This window comes from Prionailurus viverrinus, chromosome D2 (genome assembly GCF_022837055.1).
Source record: "Prionailurus viverrinus isolate Anna chromosome D2, UM_Priviv_1.0, whole genome shotgun sequence".
In the NCBI taxonomy this organism is placed as follows: domain Eukaryota; kingdom Metazoa; phylum Chordata; class Mammalia; order Carnivora; family Felidae; genus Prionailurus; species Prionailurus viverrinus.
This window is the reverse complement of record NC_062571.1, coordinates 36334716-36353773: the sequence shown is the minus strand read 5'-3', so window position 1 is coordinate 36353773 and position 19058 is coordinate 36334716. Positions and strand designations below refer to the sequence as shown.

Genomic DNA, 19058 nt, shown 5'->3' with positions numbered 1-19058 from the left:
CAAAAGTGCTTTTCTTCACACATTCTCGGTCTCTCCCCTCTCATGGCCTCTTCCAGGCACTCACAGCAGAACGCCCTCACCGTAGGTATACAATATAGAAAATCCATCTTTTTTTGGGAAACAAAGCCACACCTGTGAATCATTTGGTATCTCTGTGACCCATATCAAACTCAAGCTAGAGTTCCAGGTACCATCTTCCCCTCTCCTACGAGGAGAGTCTTTTCCCCTCAGATCCACACATTTTTAGCACAATAATTTGAGACTTTATCAGAAAGGCCATTATGCCTGCAAACTTTAAGTGATTCCTTGTATATAAATATTTCATGCCAATTTTGTTTCCAAATGAGGTACACATGAAGAATGACCACACTAAGCAGTGTCCAAGTATGTCCTGTTGTTCCAAAGTACAGACATTTTAATATTTCTGAGGAATCGCATTCTATCTGAGGTCCTGCAGGATTCTGTGCACCATCTATGTGGAAGTAGAACTGCTGCCTCGATCTCCCTTCATGTCAAACTAGAAATGTAGCCAGTGGAGTCTTAAGAGCCAAATAAAAGTCTTTTAAACTAATTGTTCCTTGCTAAACTGCTAAATTTTCAGGGGAATACCCTGGGAGGATTGGGAAGTTTGAGAAATGATGCCAGATACGTGAACGGTCATGTCCTGAAAGCACTAAATTTTAACCTTGGGTAACACCAGGGGAAGATTTTAAGCACTCCAACCATAAAAAAGGCTCTGGTCACTTGCCCCCATCGTGTGTCAAGAGACCAGGGAAAAGAAATCCTCTCAAAGTTGTGAGAAAAAAAACGGGCTGTGATGCGACCCTGAACCTCCAAACACACACACACACACACACACACACACACACACACACACACACACACACTCTCCCTGAGTGGCTTGAACAGCAGTCACACTAAAGGGGTGAACAAAGAACAGGGACACCATAAACATCATTAACCAAGGCTCCAAGCAGCACAGAGACCAGCTCAAAACCAATGCACACGGAGGCTCCAACAAAAACTCTCCAGGCAGCCTCAGGAGTGTGATAGCCCAGGGCCCTAGGGAACCCTGCAGTGTGGCAAAGAAGGGAAGGGGGCAAGGGGTCCTCACTGGAGCCCCTCCCCCTCCATCTCCAACACTGGCCACTCCTTTCCTCCATTTCTTCCCTGGGTACTAAGGGGAGGAGGCATAACAAGACCAAGTGGGACTGAACCAAGTAAAATATGCCCGAGTCTTGTGCCAAGCCAGCAGCACAAACTTGAGCAAATTAACATGCATATATAACCCCCAAATGTACTATTCGGCAAAGCACCACCTTACTAATAGAGGCTTAGAACGAAGGAGTGAACACACACGCGCACACACACATACACACACACACACACACACACACACTGAAACTTTCTTTTACCAGAGCAAAAGCTGGGAAGAAAAAACTAACAAGCCTTAGTGAAAGCTAAATCCTGTCTCGGGTTAGCTGTTGCATTCAGCTTGATGTTGCATTCAGCTTGATGTTGTGAAATTAACAAAAATGTTCCCTTGGCATTTAAATTCTTTTTCTTCCCTTTTTCCTCCTCTTAGCAGAGTGGGGGGTGACGCATAAGTCAAAAGACAAAGCAACTTCAAAACAAAATCAGTTACTTGTAAACAATCCTTGTGGGTATTTTCTCCCCTGCTCTCCCCGCCCCCCCCCCAAGAAAAACAGCCCTGCCAGTTGTAATAGAAAGCCAAGTAAAGATAAATCAATTAGCTTGCTAATTTCTCCCCTCTCATTTACTTAGCTCTGCACTGTATTTGTCGTAATTGACTACAATTATGTTAATTACTAACTCCAGTATAATTACTATATTTATTGTCATTGAGCATGCGATGTACCCACAGCAAAGCTGGCATTTGTCGGGCATCAAGAAAGCAAACTGTCGAGAGGTGATTCTCTGCAAACTGGCGGATGTGGCTTCAGCAAATCAAAGGGCAAAAGAGATTTCATGCAATGTTAGTTTGAAAGCACCGGTTCATTAAGGATATTAATTTTCTGATAACTACACATTTAAGCATGACACACTAGAGCAGTATCTACAGGATTTCGCAATTATTAATGCGTGACAGTTTCAAATGCTAAGTGAATCAATTAAACAGCAGCATTCACAATTTGAGAAGAGATAACTGCTTCATAACTACCTAAGACTACAATTTTCACATGACAAAAAAGAGCCATTGAGGCGCCTTCAAAACCTGACAGGTCAAGAAAGAAGTTTGAAACAAAAGCACCTTACAACCATCATCTCTCCTCTTTACTTGTCAGATCAACTTTGCTAGTGTCTCCCCAGAAACGGCATCACATGCCAGCTGCCACAAGGTGATTTTTCATGTCTTGTCAAAGAAATCTTTTATTCTATTTGCTCTGCATTAACATGTTACATTTATTGATCAAGGGCCTGTTCGGCAGCCACAGCAGGGCACTGAGCTCTCCATGCCTACGGGGCTTTGATGTCCCGGTGACATTCGAGCCCGAATAATGCACATACTAAATGGATTTAATGCAGAAATGTGTTTGGGCCTGACAGTTACATTAATAACAGCCCCTCACACTGATAAATATGCAATTGCTACTATTAAGAGTTACCCAATTACGGGGAAAATATTTCTCTACCTTATAAATAAATCCATCAAGGAAAAAAAAAGTTTCAACAATGGTGCATTTTCTTAAAACACTTCTCCAGCTGCAGAAAATGGGGCATGTGGGGGTTAACACCCCCTCTCTTTCCCCTCCAATTGTTTTTAATAAGTCTTGCTTTATCTCACGAATGGTTTGGGTGTTTTTTTTTTTTAACCTCTTTTGTTGGTCTTCCCTGCTCTACCCGTCTTATTTCTTCAGAACCAGAGAAAAAGCAGACACCCAGGAGACTGAAAATTGGGTTCTGTATAAACTCAGAGGAGCTTAGGGGAGGTGGTGCAAAGGTGCGGGGCACATAGCTGATCTCCATAATGATGGGTCTGGAGGAGGAGGTGTCTTTACACACACACACACACACACACACACACACACACACACACACACACGAAACCCCAACAGGTCTCTCTCCCTCATTTAAAGCCCTAAGTGACCTTGTGCCATGGCAGTGATGGGGTTGGGGGTGTGAAAGGAAAGGGAAAGCAGCTGGGAGAGAAGAGACCTTTTATTAGAAAAGTCTTGGCCAGGGAGAATTTGTAGTTATTATAGCCTTGCTATTAAACACAGACACCAAGCAAAAAGCATTATCACTCCACTTTCATCATCAAGGAGCAAAGCACAGCTGAAATCCCCACCACTGCAGTCCCTGAGGAGACCGGAAGAAAGAGGGTTTTCAGATGGTGGGTGTGTGTATGCAAGTCAATACATGTGCAAGTGTGTATACACACACACACACACACACACACACACACACACACACACACACACACCCTTTTTCTCTCTCCAGGCTGGGACATAGAACAATCTGAGACACAGCAATTGCTAAGCCACTTTTCCCCATGACCGTGACCTGCATCTGAGCCAGATCTCACAGCTCAGAGGGCAGTAAGAAAGTGAGTTCCCTGGGAAGTCCCCACCTTTAAGCCAGCCCAGGTCTCACAAGGTCTTGCAAACCCAAAAGTTTCCAAATCAGGGTTTTGGGAAACAGGAGAGAAAATACAACAGACAGAACTCGAAGCCTACAAGGGTCTCCAAACTGGAGGATCCACTGTGACCCCATGATGGTGGCTTCCACAGGCTACTCAGGATTTTCAAGAGGAAAAATAAACCTTCTCCCTCTGCAAGGAAATATAGGCTTGGAAACAGCCACCCATCTTCTCACACCCAAAAAAGCAACAAGTTCTACCTTAAGAAGCAGTTTGGAGTAACTGTAAAGCTAAAGTCAACCCCCTGGAGGCCATTTAATCCCTGTTCTCCCATTTAATCACAGGTGTAGTCTGAGGCCCATTTCTTCCCCATCTGGGTCTCAGTTGCTTCATCTGTAAAATGTGGGTATTAACAATCACACTGTAAAAACACTTTGCAAAGACTGAATGAGATAGATAACACTTTAAGTGTCCTGCTCAGCTGTGGCATGTAGTAATACTGGTTATTAATAAGTTAATAAACACAACTCATGTCACTTGTTTGACACTTGTCCCTGGACTCCCTTGGAGAATGAAGCCAGCTACCTCTCGGTACTTATTTGCAAGGCTACTGTATTGTGAGGCTCAAGAGGGCCACTCTGCAGCCCATCTGGCACAGGACTGAGGTCTTTCTCAACAAAGCATAGTTGGCATAAGGGAAGAAATACTCTTTGTCCAAAGCAGTCCTAGGCCCTGCAAAACATCTCTGGCTTCACTGGCTAAATGCTTGTAGAGCCCCTACTTCCATCATTGTGACAGAACTTTGTACTCACTGGCTCTTCAAGTTCTCAACCACAGAGTCTGAAAGGGTTAAGCTTGCCAAACTCCACCCTCTTCCCCCAAATCACCACTGCTTCCAAATGCCACCCTGACAACATGGAAGGCAGCCTTGTCCACATGCACAGTGATGTCCTCAGGATAGAGAGAAGGGCCAAGGGAGAAGGTAGAGCAGTGAGGCCCAAGTTCAAAAAGCTCAGGGAGAGGGGCACCTGGGTGGCTCAGTCGGTTGAGCATCGGACTTCGGCTCAGGTCTTGATCTCAGTTTCATGAGTTCGAGCCCTGCATTGGGCTCTGTGCTGACAGCTTGGAGCCTGGAGCCTGCTTCAGATTCTGTGTCTCCCTCTCTGACCCTCCCCTGCTCATGCTTTGTCAAAAATAAAAGAAAAAAAATTTTTTAATTAAAAAAAAAAAAAAGAGCTCAGGGAGAGAAACTTTATGAGGAAAGGAGAATTAAACCCAAGATTCTGATGGAGTAAAATGGATGACAAGAGAAATAAGAAGGCAGTACCAGAAAATCTAGGAACTTCTTATCCAAGAGGCAAACACAGTAGGAAATATGGAGACACTCTTTTAGGAAGTGCTTTCATAATCATACTGTAGGTTAGAGGGGCCATCATCTATGAAAAAGCTGAACCTCATTATGGCCCCTTAGACCACTCTCTCCAACCTCCCACCACTTTCCCAGCCCAGTCTTACCCACAGTGGCTCAAAAGCCATTTTCTCTGGCCAAAGGCTAAAAATCCAGCAAGTCAGGACATTCTTGGGGGAGGAAGAGGGTGGTGTCATTTAAACCTCACTCACAGGGGCCTGAAACTTGCTCTCTCAGGGATCTTCCCTCCTCCCTTTAAGCTGTTTTTGGTGGTGCTACTGTCATGGAGGTCACTTGAGAAAGTGTAAATACAGGAAATTAAAGTCTTGCTACTGGGACGTTAATCATTACCTGCCAAGTCATTCTGCATTTCACCTTTTGGTTTTATGTTCTATTGGTAGCTGGAGACATGAGAATGGCCACTGATTCTCTTGGTAGAAAAAAAGATGCTTTTCACCACACTGCCCAGCTTAGAAACAACACTTATTCCAACATGCAAAGACCCATGCCTCATTGGAATTCATCACTGACCTACAACTGTTTGGAAAATTCAGTAACAGCGTAGCTTTCTAAAGTCTATCTTTTCTACCATCATCTCTTCCCCTCAAGGTTTCCTGACAACTCTGTTGCTACCTTCACTTCACTATCGGCATGCTCTCCAAGCAAGACCACTACATTTGGGTTTTAAAAAACAAGTATGAACAAGGTCCCTGACTGCAAAGAAAGGATTTGAGAAAGATCCATGCAACAGAGCATACCCTTTGAACTGTTCTCCTGAGAGCCTGAGTGGGGAATTAGCTTTTACCCATTCCCACCTGATATGAACAAAGGGATGCTCCTGGCTGGCAAAGATGAAAAATACGTAGGAGAGGACTGGGTTGAAGCTAGGAGATGTCCAGGACAGCTGGAGAACTTAAGTATACTGGTTAGGATAGGCTAGGTTACACTGCATCAACAAACACCCTAGGGGTGCCTGGGTGGCTCAGTCAGTTAAGTGTCCAGCTTCAGTTCAGGTCATGATCTCACGGCTCATGAGTTCAAGCCCCATGTCGGCTCTGTGCTGACAGCTCAGAGCCTGGAGCCTGCTTTGGATTCTGCCCCTCCCTCTCTCTGCCCCTCTCCCGTTCACGTGCGCACGTGCGCAGTCTCTCTCTCTCTCTCTCTCTCTCTCTCTCTCTCTCTCAAGAAACAAACAAGAAAAACCCTGAACTTTTTTTAATGTTTATTTTTTAAGAGAAAGAGAACACAAGCAGGGGAAGGGCAGAGAGGGAGACAGAATCTGAAGCAGGTTCCAAGCTGTTAGCACAGAGCCCAATGCAGAGCTTGAACTCACGAAACTAGGAGATCACGAGCTGAGCCAAAGTCAGAGGATTAACCAACTAAGCCACCCTGGCACCCCAGAAATACCCTAAACTCAAACAGATTTAGTTCTCATTTAAAGTTTGTGTCCAACATGGATCAGCAAAGGGTTTTGCTCATTTACAGTCAGAACCTAAGACTGATTACAGCAGGTAGGAGAATAATTGACAAATTGCACACTAGCTTTTCGCATTTCTGCCCATTGGTCACACCAAAGGATGCAGAGATGTGTAGACATACCATGTACTAAAGGAGAAGAAATCCTGAATGTCCATTAAGAATCCCAATTACGAGGCTCCTGGGTGGCTCAGTTGGTTAAGTCTCACAATCCGTGAGTTCGAGCCCCGCATCGGGCTCTGTGCTGATAGAAGCAGGCTCCAGGCTCTGAGCTGTTTCTGTGTCTCCCTCTTTCCGCCCCTCCCCATTTGCACTGCCTTTCAAAAATGTTAAAAAAAAAATTTTTTTTTAAATAATAATCCCAATGACTACAACAGAGTGAGATGGCCCTGTGGAGGGTTAAGCCTAGGCTTTTAGCCTCCCCCCCAACACGTTTTAGTTCTAACTGTAGCTATGCTTATTGAAGACCTACTATGTGCCAGGTAATTTGTTAGGCACTTCACACAGTTACACACTCAGGATTTTTGCAATTAGCCTAAGGGCAGTTAAACAACTGGTGAGTAATTCGAGACGAGGATTTCAAGCCAGGGTGGTGGAACCACAAAGCGTTGGTTCTTTTTAATTTCCACTGCCCATTTTCCCAATTTAGCATCAAGTTACCAGATCTAGTTTAATCTAGCAGTTCATAACAGACACAGAAACGGTTGTGTACCTGTCCTGGAATCCCTTACAGTGTGCTGTGGAGAGTCCACCTCACTGCCTTGGTGGAGATGGGGAGCACAGAGCCTCCATTTCGGTACTGGAGCTTCCCCAACTCCCCAGTCTTTCACTTTTATCCGGTCAAAGTCAGGGAAGCAACAAGCAATCTCCCACCTGAGACATTTTCTCCTAAGCAATTCTCCATTGAGTGCATTTATCAGAGTGATGCTAAATAAGACACAAGTACAATTTTTAAAACCTAAGATTCCTGTTGCCATACATCAATTAAACCCTCTCAATTTTATTACCAGAATGACATAGGTGTATTTATCACCATTTGCCATGTGGGCCCTGCTCTGCCCACTGTGTTCAACAAGCTCAGCGAGCAACCCACTCAAACTACTCAGGGCCCTTGCAGGGAGTGGGATGAGTACCAGAGATAACTCAAGCCTTTCCCCATCAGGGAAAAGGGGAAACTAAACCTGAAACAACTCATTAACAAGAGATCTTTGCCTTGAGCAGATCAAGGAACCAGCACTGACTAAAGCATAGGATCTCCTTATTGACCTAAAAATATAATCTGAAAACCTCAACAACAAGCTCAAGGAAGAGTTTGGGATAATAGGTATTCAAATAGTCTTCGTAGCAGCAATTGGTATAACCTCTCAAGGGCAATCTGACATCTTTGTCAAAGCCCTCTGACAATTCTGTCTCTAGGAGTTTGTCCCAAGAAATTAGTCAGAGACCTATTCATGAGTGCTACAAGAATAGAGATATTTTTAATAGTAAGAATCTGGAAACAATCTAAATGTCCAACACTAAGAAATAAGCCTTTAAAAACTGTAATGCAGTATTGATAGGAAAATGCTTCCAACACAAGGTAAACACCACCAACATTTTTAGACATTTGGCATTATAAGATTGGAAGACAAAAGCATAAGAGACTCTTAAAAACTGAGAACTGAGGATTGATGGGGGTGGGAGGGAGGGGAGGGTGGGTGATGGGTATTGAGGAGGGCACCTTTCGGGATGAGCACTGGGTGTTGTATGGAAACCAATTTGACAATAAACTTCATATACTGGAAAAAAATAAAATAAAAAAAGAAAAAGTTCAAAAATCTCTCTAAAAAAATAAATAAATAAGATTGGAAGACAATAAAACATCAGCAATGGTGATTTGCAGTGCTAAGATTATCAGGGATTTGGAAGAAAGAGCGTTTCCTCATACCTGAGTTTAACATGCCTATACTGACCATGTTTTTATTTTATTCTGTTTTAGAGAAAGAACACAAGCCAGGGGGAGAGGGGCAGAGGAAGAAGCAGAGAATCTCAAGCAGGCTCCACACCCAGCACAGGGCTAGATTCCACAACCCTGGGACCAAATCAAAAACAGCAGGGCAGAGGAGAACTGGGAGGCTAAAGTAACTACATGTGAAGAATTCCACCACCAACCCCCCACCCCCTCACCCCCGTTTACATGTTTGCTCCTTCTAAACCCTATGCCACATGCCTACATTAACTATTAAGAAAATGAATAGAATTCCTTGCCTAAAAACAAACTATAGCCTAAAATACAAACGGACTACAGCTGATTTGGGGACCTATGGTGTAGCAAAATTTGTATTAGGGTTATTGCTGTTTAAGGCAATACTGTAATAAGATTATCTGGATGGGGGGTGGGAGTGAAGCCTGCAGAGATGTTCTTTAAAGAACAGGACAACAATTTTTCTGTATATAACAAAGCAAAAAGAATTTTGAGTTTCCGAGGGCAGCTCTAGGAAGAGGGTAAGTGACATGGAAAAGTGAGAAACAGGCTGGGATAGGCACCTGGTCACCTGCAAGAAGCCTGACCTGAAGGAGAGCTGCAACTAGGGAAAAATTCTGGCAACAGAGCACCTAAAAGCTTTCCAGGAACAATGCTAGCCCAAGCTTGTCTCCTGCCATGTGCTACAATACTACCTACCTCCCCCCAGTATACCTTGAACTGGTAGTAAAAGTACTACTATATTACACATAGTAATGCTGTGTTGGGCTTGGGAGAAATGAAGGGAATGTCTTGAGAGGGGGCAGTATCTTGAATAGACTGCCAAGAGGTAAAACGGCAGACAACAGAGCAGAGAGTGATTGTGAATCCAGGTGCGGGCAAACTGACCAGGTAGTACGCTCCCCAGATCCCATGCAAACAGCAAGGCAGGGCTAGGGAGAAACTTTCTACAGAATGTGATGGGGACTCACGTTATTTCATTTGGATATGAGGAGCCCTACAGCCTGGTGGGCTTTGGGTCCTCTGTTATATACCTATTTAGAAGTTTATCATCATCTTTCTTTTTCCCTTCCCCTTTTCTCTCCCCTCCTCCACTTTAAGAATTAGCCAAGAATCTGGGGTACCTGGGTGGCTCAGTCAGTTAAGCCTTTGACTCGTGGTTTCACATCAGGTCATGATCTCATGGTTTCCTGAGCTCAAGCCCCACATCAGGCTCTATGCTAATAGCACAGAGTCTGCTTGGGGTTCATTTCTTCTCTTTTTGCCCCTCCCCGGCTTAGACTGTCTGTCTCTCTCAATAAATACACTTAAAAATTAAGAATCTAAAATATTTTATTTTGATCCAGATGAAGACAGAGATAGAGACCAGTGCTTAAATAAGCTCACATCTTCCTCCAACACCCAAGAGAAGGTAGTGTCGCATCCCCTAACCCACCCACCCTTGTGTAAACAAGACAAAGAGGATCCAGCCCCAACACATCCACATTAAATCAGGACTGCTTTTCTCTATTCTGGTCTCTAAGTCCCTCCAGCTTAACCAAGTCCTCACATAAACTCTTCCTGAAACTTAGACCTCACCCCTCCATTGCTCATCCCTGCCCCAATCCAGTTATAACCCAGTATGGCACTGACCATCTGCCAAGTATAGACTCCTGACCAAATGGGATAGCACCTCAACTCAACAGAAATTTTCTCAACAAAGGAGAATCAAATTCACAACTCCCCTCCTTCCAAATCGTTTTTACCAAACTTCCTCTCACTGGATTACCCTGCCTCTATGACTGGTCATTTCCTACAAATCCTTATAGATCCAGACCCTCAGAGCCCCTTCTCACTGCTGACCCTGCTCAACACACACACACACACACACACACACACACACACACACACACACACCCACCCCTCTCCCAGGGTCCAGCCTCTTCTCTGCCAAAGGGAGGCAAGGCAGGGCCTCCGAGTTTGACAAAGACAGCTCTGTTTCCTTAGACCTGACAGCCCAGTCCCATGACCCGTCCCTGCTGACATGCTCCCTCGTGGGGCACACAGCCTCCTCCAACCCACATCCAGGCTCCCACCAGCAAGGTGGCAGTGGCCAGAGCCACAACACCCAAGCCTCTAGAAGCCAGTCACACAGAAAGAAGTCCCTCCAATGCCCAAAGATATGCTTTCCCAGAGTCTGCAATGGGGAACTTTTTAAGGTGCACACATGTCCAGGCTGTGTACTTGGTCTTCTCCTTGGGTACTGGGACCAAAAATCATCCTTAAATATCTTTAGAGTCAGTTTTTTTTTTCTTTGGCACCCTCTCATCACTACATGTTAGTTTGTGACTTTTCAGTTTCCCCATCTTCCCAGCAGCACACAAACCCTTTGGGAGTCAGGGAGAGCATGTACACAGTGTCCACGTTCTTCTTAACACCCTGGATGCCCCTTCCCTGAAGACAGTGCATCTCTGGAAGTACCAGCCCAAAAGGCTCTGTTGGCTCAAAGTCCCCTCAACCCGCTGGTGCCTTAATCACCTGAGTTTTGTCCATCTTCTCTCAAATTCTCAATTCCAAGTGTCTGGACTCAAAGTCTGGGAGAGAAAGACTCCAGGGCATGGAAGCATGAACGTGCCCGAGTCCCCTCTCGCCTTCCACCCCGCAACAGTCTGTTCCATTCAGAGGACAGCACAGTTCTCAAGGGGACACTTATGAGAAAAATCCAGCATGGAACCAGCTCATTAGGAAAAGCCACCATCCTGAACCCTGCTCATTTATTCATTTCCCTGATACCTGCTTTCCAAGTTCCTCTCGCTTCCCTCTTCCAAGCCCCTAAACCAGTCCCAAGTGGTAACCTTCTATGAAGAAATCAAGGAACCATCTGCATTTTCCAATGGAATAATATAGAAGATCACACTTAGCTTTTGCCAAGACTGAAGCAGTTGTTAGAGTTCCCCTCCCCCCGTCCCATGCCATCAGTGTTTGAATTACTCTGGGAGTAGTAATTCCATCTGGGATTGGATGTCATCGGGGAGAAATCACAAATATTTGAGGTTCCAATTCATTTAAAAAGAAAAAAAGAAGCACGCATATATACACCCTGTGATTTGGCAAATCTTCGGGAGATGGGGCACCCCAAAATGCTCTTACTGGTTCCATCCCATTCCTTCCCCAAGAGTATTCTAACTCGTCTACATGGTATCAGTGAGAAAGGAAAAGAACAAAGGGACACAATGACGGTCCTCTTGTAGGACCTCAGGTGAGGTGGAGGATGTCCACACACAGCTTTTTCAGTGGCACAAAGAGGCTAACCAAAGAATCATCTGAAGCATAGTCACACTTTTGGGGTCGGATTCCACACATCTCAGAGCCCCACACCCTATGCAGAGCTGGATGGGAACTTTTACCTGCAGGCTGTTACCAAGGGGACTGGGCCTCCCGGCCTGGTCTGTATCTTGTGAAGGGTACATACCTCAGAAGGTTAAAACTCAGATCAAGCCTTTTTGCAAAATGTCCACAGTCCCTGCCGAGGTGCTCTGGAATTTCTCTGCAGTCCTGGCCTATGTAGGACACCTGGAAATTAAATGGAACAGAAACAATGTGGCAAACGGAAATCGCCCAGCTGCTCCCAACCCTGAGTCATTGATCCCAAGATTGCTTCCGCAACTTTAAACACACGCCCCTCACACACAAGAAGGCCACATTTGTGTCCTTTTCCTGATCAAATCGGCTTTGGGGGCTTCAGGGACTCTGCCAATAGCTCGCCTTTCCTGGTACACTTAGCATGATGGAGACTAATCCCAGCACAACAGAAACTGAACTAAAATTGGCTGGATTCAGGTGTCCAAAAAGGCTCCCACATCAGAACACGTTGACATAATCACAGCAATCAGCTTCTTGCTCAGAGGCCTTTCCAACAGCTGCCCCTCTGGCTCTCCTCCCCATCCCCCCTCCCTCAAATACTCTGTTATGCACATTACCTCATAAAAGACAGAGCAGATGCACTCACCGGCATTCAATCTGCAGGGCGCTGGAACAAACAGGGTTGGACAAGAAAACCTCCCCAGATCACCAATCCCATCTTACACCACGGTGTATAAAATATCCCCCACACTCTGAACAAAGTTGACTTGAAGGTGACAGGACAACAGTGGCCACAGCTTCCAAGCCTCTCTCCTCCAGGGATCCTTCTGCAACCAACCCCAATAGGGCTGCAGAGCAATTCCCCTTAGGCCTTCTCTTAGATCATCACCATCAACCACCTAGTGTGTGCCCAAATATTAAGAAGCTGAACTGCAATTTGATGCCAGAACTTCTGATTGTGGCAAGGTCAGAGGGCTTGCTCACTGCTCCAACCACTGGGTTTTTGAAACCCACTTTTTAGAGGTCGATGCCAATCCAACCACAGTGTACTAATCCCAAAACCCATAAAACAAACCCATGGGTGAGAGTTGGCCAATGGATCAAAATATGAGACTTCCCTAAAGGGCTCCCTACCTCCAATGACAAGGTAGAAATTTAACCCTATCACACGGACTACAGTCTTGACCCTTTCTCCCTACAAATGCATATCCTCCTATACATACAGGTAAGAATGTCTTGGAATGAGTAAGATTCCCCAGAGGGTTATGCTTCCTAATGGGGAATAGGAATATGGTGGCCATATCGAATTCTAGATATTAGGATGAACATTGAGGATTACTAGCATTTCATCCTAGAACTACAGAAACACCACTTTCATTAGGACTCGACCTAATTAAAAAAAAAAAAAAAATCACACTGCACCCTAACACCCCCAATTTTTCAAGTCCTCCCTCAACCCTATCCTATCCAATGGGGGCAAACTGCTGGCAATACAGTATCTTGTGTTCACTCCCCTAGGGACTTCATATCTGGAGAAGAGAAAGTGGGGGAGAAAGGACAGAAAAACAGCTGACTCCAATAAGATAATTTGGACTCAAGAAGATAAAGGCTAAAAAATAAAGGTCTCTAGGTTCAATCTAGCAACCTCCCCTTTCTACAGGGGACCAGTCTTTCCTCAGAACTTCTTGTGGAACAAAGTTCTGCTTCCAAGCAGAGATGGAAATCATACAGCAAGAAGAGACTGGGGATATAAGGCCTCAGTCAGCCTATGGACTTCAATTTCCCTCAGGATACCCACTTGATCAGCAGCAGTTTCTGTATCAGAACACTGCAGTGACCCTGCAGGCCTGAGGTACTCACCAGAAAACCCATCCCTTTCACCCCATCATGCACTACCCTCTTATATCACAAAGATCTTGAATAATCTGTATAAGTGGCATAGAAGTGGAGATTTAGATGTAGAAACTGAGCTTTGTCCTTATAGACTCACCAAGGACTAAATATGGTAGAGACCCAGTTTCTCAAAACCCATCATGTTTTTTACAAGGAAAGGGAGACTTCAGCACCATGCCCAGTGTTATATAGCTTCTTAATGATAAAGCCTGGAGGAAGTCCTGCACCAGGAATAGGTACTTCCAATTTGGGTGCCATGGAGTTCTTACAACTCCACGTGTGGGTATGGATTTTCTTCATCAACAAATGCTAGTGGTGCATCTATCAGCAGGTTTGGGCTTCAAAAACGCAACTTCCTAGATGAAAGGTTGCAAACTACCTCAGGATAACATGGCTAAAGCCCCAGAACAGAGTCAGAACATAGACAGGGGGATATTTGCTCCCCCTTTTTCCTCTATAGGATTCCCTTTCAGAGGCAACACAAACACCAAGGAGAGCTATCACCATGAAGCATGCACACCACTTACATGCCTAACAAGACTTTCATCAGCTTGTTTTCTCACATGACATCCCAGGAAAACTAAAGCACAACTTGTTCCACAGTGATCAAGTCTCCAAAATGCAGTATGAAAACCAACTTGATAAGCCATCTGCATGCTTGGACCCAGCACCACCACCACTGCCCCCCACCCCTACACAGTAAACCGGAGCATTTAGAGATGGGAGTTAAGCTGACCACATTTAAGGGTCCAAATCATCTGGAAAAGGCTTAAAGCAGCAAGCAGCCACTGCCAGGCACTGCAACCAACACTCCCAATGAGATGACAAACATGTTTAAGAAGTGCTTCCGAGTTGAAGACCTTAGGTCTCAGGATGTCAAGAAGCTTCTTGGAGCATCAGACCACCTAATGGAAGAAACAAGGCCAGAAGAGCCAGACCAAATATAGTTTGTTTCTTGAAGAAGAGAAGGGAAATGGAGATTAATAGACCCCAATGCCACAGAAGCAAGAGCACATCCAGACCAAGGGCCATTTCATTTAGTCAATTACTTTGATTTAGACTCAATTGAAGAACAAAGTTTTGTACTTTTCATCTGCCTATCTTATAGCACCTGTATCCCAAGACTTCCACCCTACATGAAATGGTAATAAAGGGACACTATTACCAGGGACATGAAAACATATCAAGAACCCTACAAGGAGGAATACCAGAGAGGCAAAGGAAGAGGTCTGTGCAAAATCCCCCACACATACACATTCTCATGCCCTCTGACCAGAAGCCACCGGGAGTTACCAGACTGTAGGAGACTAGGTTTCTCCTTGCAGTTAGGACAGTCTGGCCATTTCTGCGGATGGTAGGTTTCTTAGTAGACTGAGAGACACTTATTTTATGATGCCTGACCCCAGTCAGGGGTGGGAGATCCTCAATTTTAAATTTGCAGTACTGACAACTGTCAGAGTGGAAACAGACCCGGTGCCGCTACTTACTAGCTGTGTTATCCTGGATGGGTCACAATCCCAGGGAGTTTGTTTCCTCCTCTGTAAACTAGTCTAACACTAACCGCATCCAGAAGTGTGAATAATGGAGCTTACATTTATTAGATGCCTACCACCTGTTACCTAGTCAATCCTCATGAAACAGTCACATATTATCCTCAACTTACTTATAGCAATGAGAGAAGATAACACATTTAAAGTACACAGCACTGTCCTCAGCACCTAGTGGCCACTTGATAAATAGTTGATTCGGACCAATATCCCTAAGAAAGGGATTGGTTATTCCCTGGTCTCTTGAGCACTGAAATCGTGTGCCCAAATTCCAAGTTTGCATTTGTATATACAATTTTATCGATGCCCCTACTTCATCTTAAACTAGTGGAAAAAGACAATTGAAGACTTAATGTTGACATAAATGAGGCATTCAAACCAAGAGAAGGCCAAATGAGGTCAGATTTGTGTTGAATCAAAAGACTTCACAGAGAGGAGTGGAGGGAGGGCTATTTATAGGCCCGTGCAACTCCCAAAACCCAGGGCAACAGCAGTGAGCCCACAGTGGGCTGAAAGCAGAGGAGACCTCATTTCAGCAAAACAGCATCATCCATCTCATTTCATTGTTTTAGTGGTGTCATGGTGTTATGTCTTTGCACTTAAACCATCTATTTGGGGGATAGGTCTCTATCAACTTAGAAGAAGTTCTGTCTGGTTTTAGGTTTGTGTATTTAACCAACACTGCAATAGAAACTATCAACAGTGAGTTCATGGGAAGGTTCCCCACCCCCGCTTAAGGTGGCTCTACCAAATTTTGAAAAGTACCATGTGACATACATTTCAGGAACTACATCTTGCTATGGCCGTCATTAGCAACTAGAAGGGGCAGAATGCTAAGACCCTAAACCCCAGGGTTGCCACTCAAATCCACTGGCCTAGGTGTTTTAGGACAAGGGGGACTAACACCCCAGGAGTATTTTTTCCAGCCTGCCTTCTCTGGTCCTTACCAGGCAGCTCCATCTGTTTAGAACAGTACCCTAGGGCCCAAAATGCCTCACACAGGCCAGTGATTACCTTTGAGCAGTTTGGAGTGGGCTATAAGGGGTGCGCGGGGGAAAAGAAATCAAGTCAGGGAAACGAAGGAACAGAGAAGGAGGCACAGGAAAGTTCTTAGCCCTACTGTCAAGTCCTCCATGAAGCTGGAAGAAGCTATACCCCAAGAACGCTGGGTCTGAAATGCAGAGACCTACAGTGGGGCAGTGGGGGAGGAGGGGGGGGTGGAGATATTCTCGGCCAGAGGCCTTCTCCTCCAGCTCCTCCTTCTAGGCAGGCATGTTAACTCCCAAAAGCCCCTTTTCCCTGATAAATAAGACCCGTCACCTTCAACCTTTCCCACAGGCTGGTACCTCACTGGCCTTCTCACTTCCAAACTCTGAGAAGAGGAAAACATCTGCCCAAAGTAATCTCAAAATCTAACTGTGCCTGACACTACCTGCCTTAGGCAATCCAAGGGTAGAGCTTCAAAACCTCAGAACTATTTCTCTAGGGTGTGCAAGGAAAGGTGGGAAGAGGGCTGGCTTAATCAGAGGTTAAAAAAGACAGACCTGGCTTTTCCAGAAGGTAAAAGGCACCTGGGCCCAGCATCCCTCCAGCAATGACTAAGAACACCTGAGGGTTCACTACAGAGCTGAAAGCAAGTGAGGCTAGGTGTCTGTCACCCAGAGTTGAAAAGAATGTTGTCATTCCTCACAGACACCTGTACAGGAAGTCAGGTGCTGAATGAGATCTTGCCATTTGTGACAACATGGATGGACCTACAGGGTATCATGCTAAGCGAAGTCAGTCCGAGCAAGACAAATACAATGATTTCGCTTACATGTGGAATCTAAAACACAAACAAAAAACAAAACTGGACTCAAATACAGAAAACTGGTTGTTGCCAGAGGGGGAGGAGGAGAGGCAAAAACAAGCGAAGGGGATTAAGAAATACAAACTGCCAACTATAAAATAAGTCACAAGGATGAAAAGTACAGCACAGGGAATATAGCTAATAATACTGGAATAAGGTCATATGGGGACAGATGGTAACCACACTAGTGGTGAGCAAAGTATAATGTACAGAATTGTAGAATCACTATGTTGTACACCTGAAACTAATGTAACATGGTATGCCAACTATATAATATAGAACTAAAAAAAGAAATCAGGTGCTGAAATAAAACTGGAGAACTTTAGCCTTCTACCTGCCTTGAATAAGGGGTCTATGTTTAGGATCCGGAGGCAGTTTGGAAGGGAGCCCCCAAACCTGGCGCCTGCACGAATACATTATGATTTCCACATCTTTGGTGGTCCCTGGGTACTTTCACCATCCCCGGTACATTCAAAAAACAAAACAAAAAACACCTGAAATTTAGAGTTTACAATTTCATTAGTATGAAGACGATTACATTAAAGTGTTCTTTGGCCAAAGTAATTTTCTTCTGATTATGAAAGAAATTAACACTTTTTATCAGCCCCAAAAAGTACCATCAGCTGTGGGCACTGCCAGCTTCTCTGACTGATGGAGAAATCATCCCTGCTGGCCCCAGCAATGAGCACTAGAGACAGAAGGAGGTGGAGGAGACCTGGGCTACCTTCCCTTGCTTCCCCCACAGCCAGGGGGTGTGCCAAGCCCCAAATGGGACCTGTCCTCATCAAACCAGGGCAGGCCTAGACACGTGAAAGAGTCCCCAACTGCAGACGCACCCCCTGTGGTTGGACCAGGAGACTTATTCTAACCTCGGATGGCCCCATGCCCCAGCATTCCCTCCCCAAACCCGTTGCCCCAAGCGAGGGCAGGGTTCGTCCCTGGCGAACTTACTTGAGTTCCACTGACCACGAGCCCGGCCATGGCGACCGGGCAAACGCGCGGCGCTGAGCGCAGGCACAGAACACAGAGCGCGGCAGCAGCGAGCGGCACAGTCCGGCGCGCAGTTCCGCAATAAATAGTCAGCTGACCCGGCGGAAGCCCGAGGCGCGGGCGGGTGTCCGGACCTGGGTTCAGCTTCTCGCGGGGCACTAGCCCTTGGCCTGGCCCTCGCACAGGTGAGCCTTGTTCCCCCAACCCCGCCCCGCCACTCTCCGCAACAGGTGGTGCCCAGCGCTGTGCGCTCAGACGAAATGGCATGACCCCTGGACTTCCCCGCGGCCCCCGGGCGCCCTAGGACCCCATAGCTCCCTGGGAGGCCAGGGAAACAGGAATAGCATCCCCAAAAACTCCACGCCCAGAGCTCTACTGCATTAGTCGGGGGGCGGCTGTTGGGGGGAGGGCTTCCCATGAGGGGGGCCCCCACGGAGCAGTTAGCCCCGGCGCATGGAGTACGGGCCTTTCCTGTATTTCACAATCCAGATTACATAACGGTCCTCAACTGTGGGAAGAAGGGGCCTCTTGGCCCGAACTCCCCTCCCCAACTTCGAGGGGAAGGGGGAAGTTGAGAGGTTGGAAGGACACCTAATGGGCGGAGTTTCCATTTGTAGTGGGAGGAAGGGAGAATTGAATTTCCCTATAAATAAAGTGCTGGCTCAGCTAAAAGCACCCCAGCTTACAGTAATAAACCCTAGGGGAGACGAATCAATGATGTCCCCTAATTTCAAGTTTCTCTTATTCTCTCCCTCCTCACAGGGAAAAAGTATTTGTGATGCTCCAAGTCACCCTTGCGGTCAAATTCCTCCACCGCCGCTCCCCATCCCCGCGCCTCCCCCCCCCCCCACACTCCTTCCCCTCAGCTGGAAATGAGAGGTGGTCATTACTGCCTCCTTCAACAGGCCTCTTCCATCAAGCTGGGTGGGCAGCTCATGCCTGTCCTCAATTGAAAGGAACCAGATTTTCTCCGTGTGAGTTTTTGCCTT

At 45.9% G+C, this 19058-nt stretch overlaps 1 protein-coding gene across 2 annotated transcripts in view; it reads right to left on the bottom strand.

Annotated features, from left to right (window-relative positions):
• LRMDA (leucine rich melanocyte differentiation associated) overlaps positions 1–18329 on the bottom strand; it is a 1031273-nt gene extending 1012944 nt beyond the window's left edge. The window contains exons 1-2 of one of the 2 annotated variants that reach the window (XM_047824811.1): positions 18031–18329; positions 11900–12000 (exon numbers count right to left, since the gene is read on the bottom strand). In XM_047824811.1, the coding sequence (XP_047680767.1) occupies positions 11900–12000; positions 18031–18060 (131 nt within the window). In that variant the 5' untranslated portion in view covers positions 18061–18329. Of the gene's footprint in view, positions 1–11899; positions 12001–18030 lie in introns of those variants that run through there. The other variant, XM_047824812.1, reaches the window with a different exon arrangement.
• Positions 18330–19058: the final 729 nt, after the last annotated feature.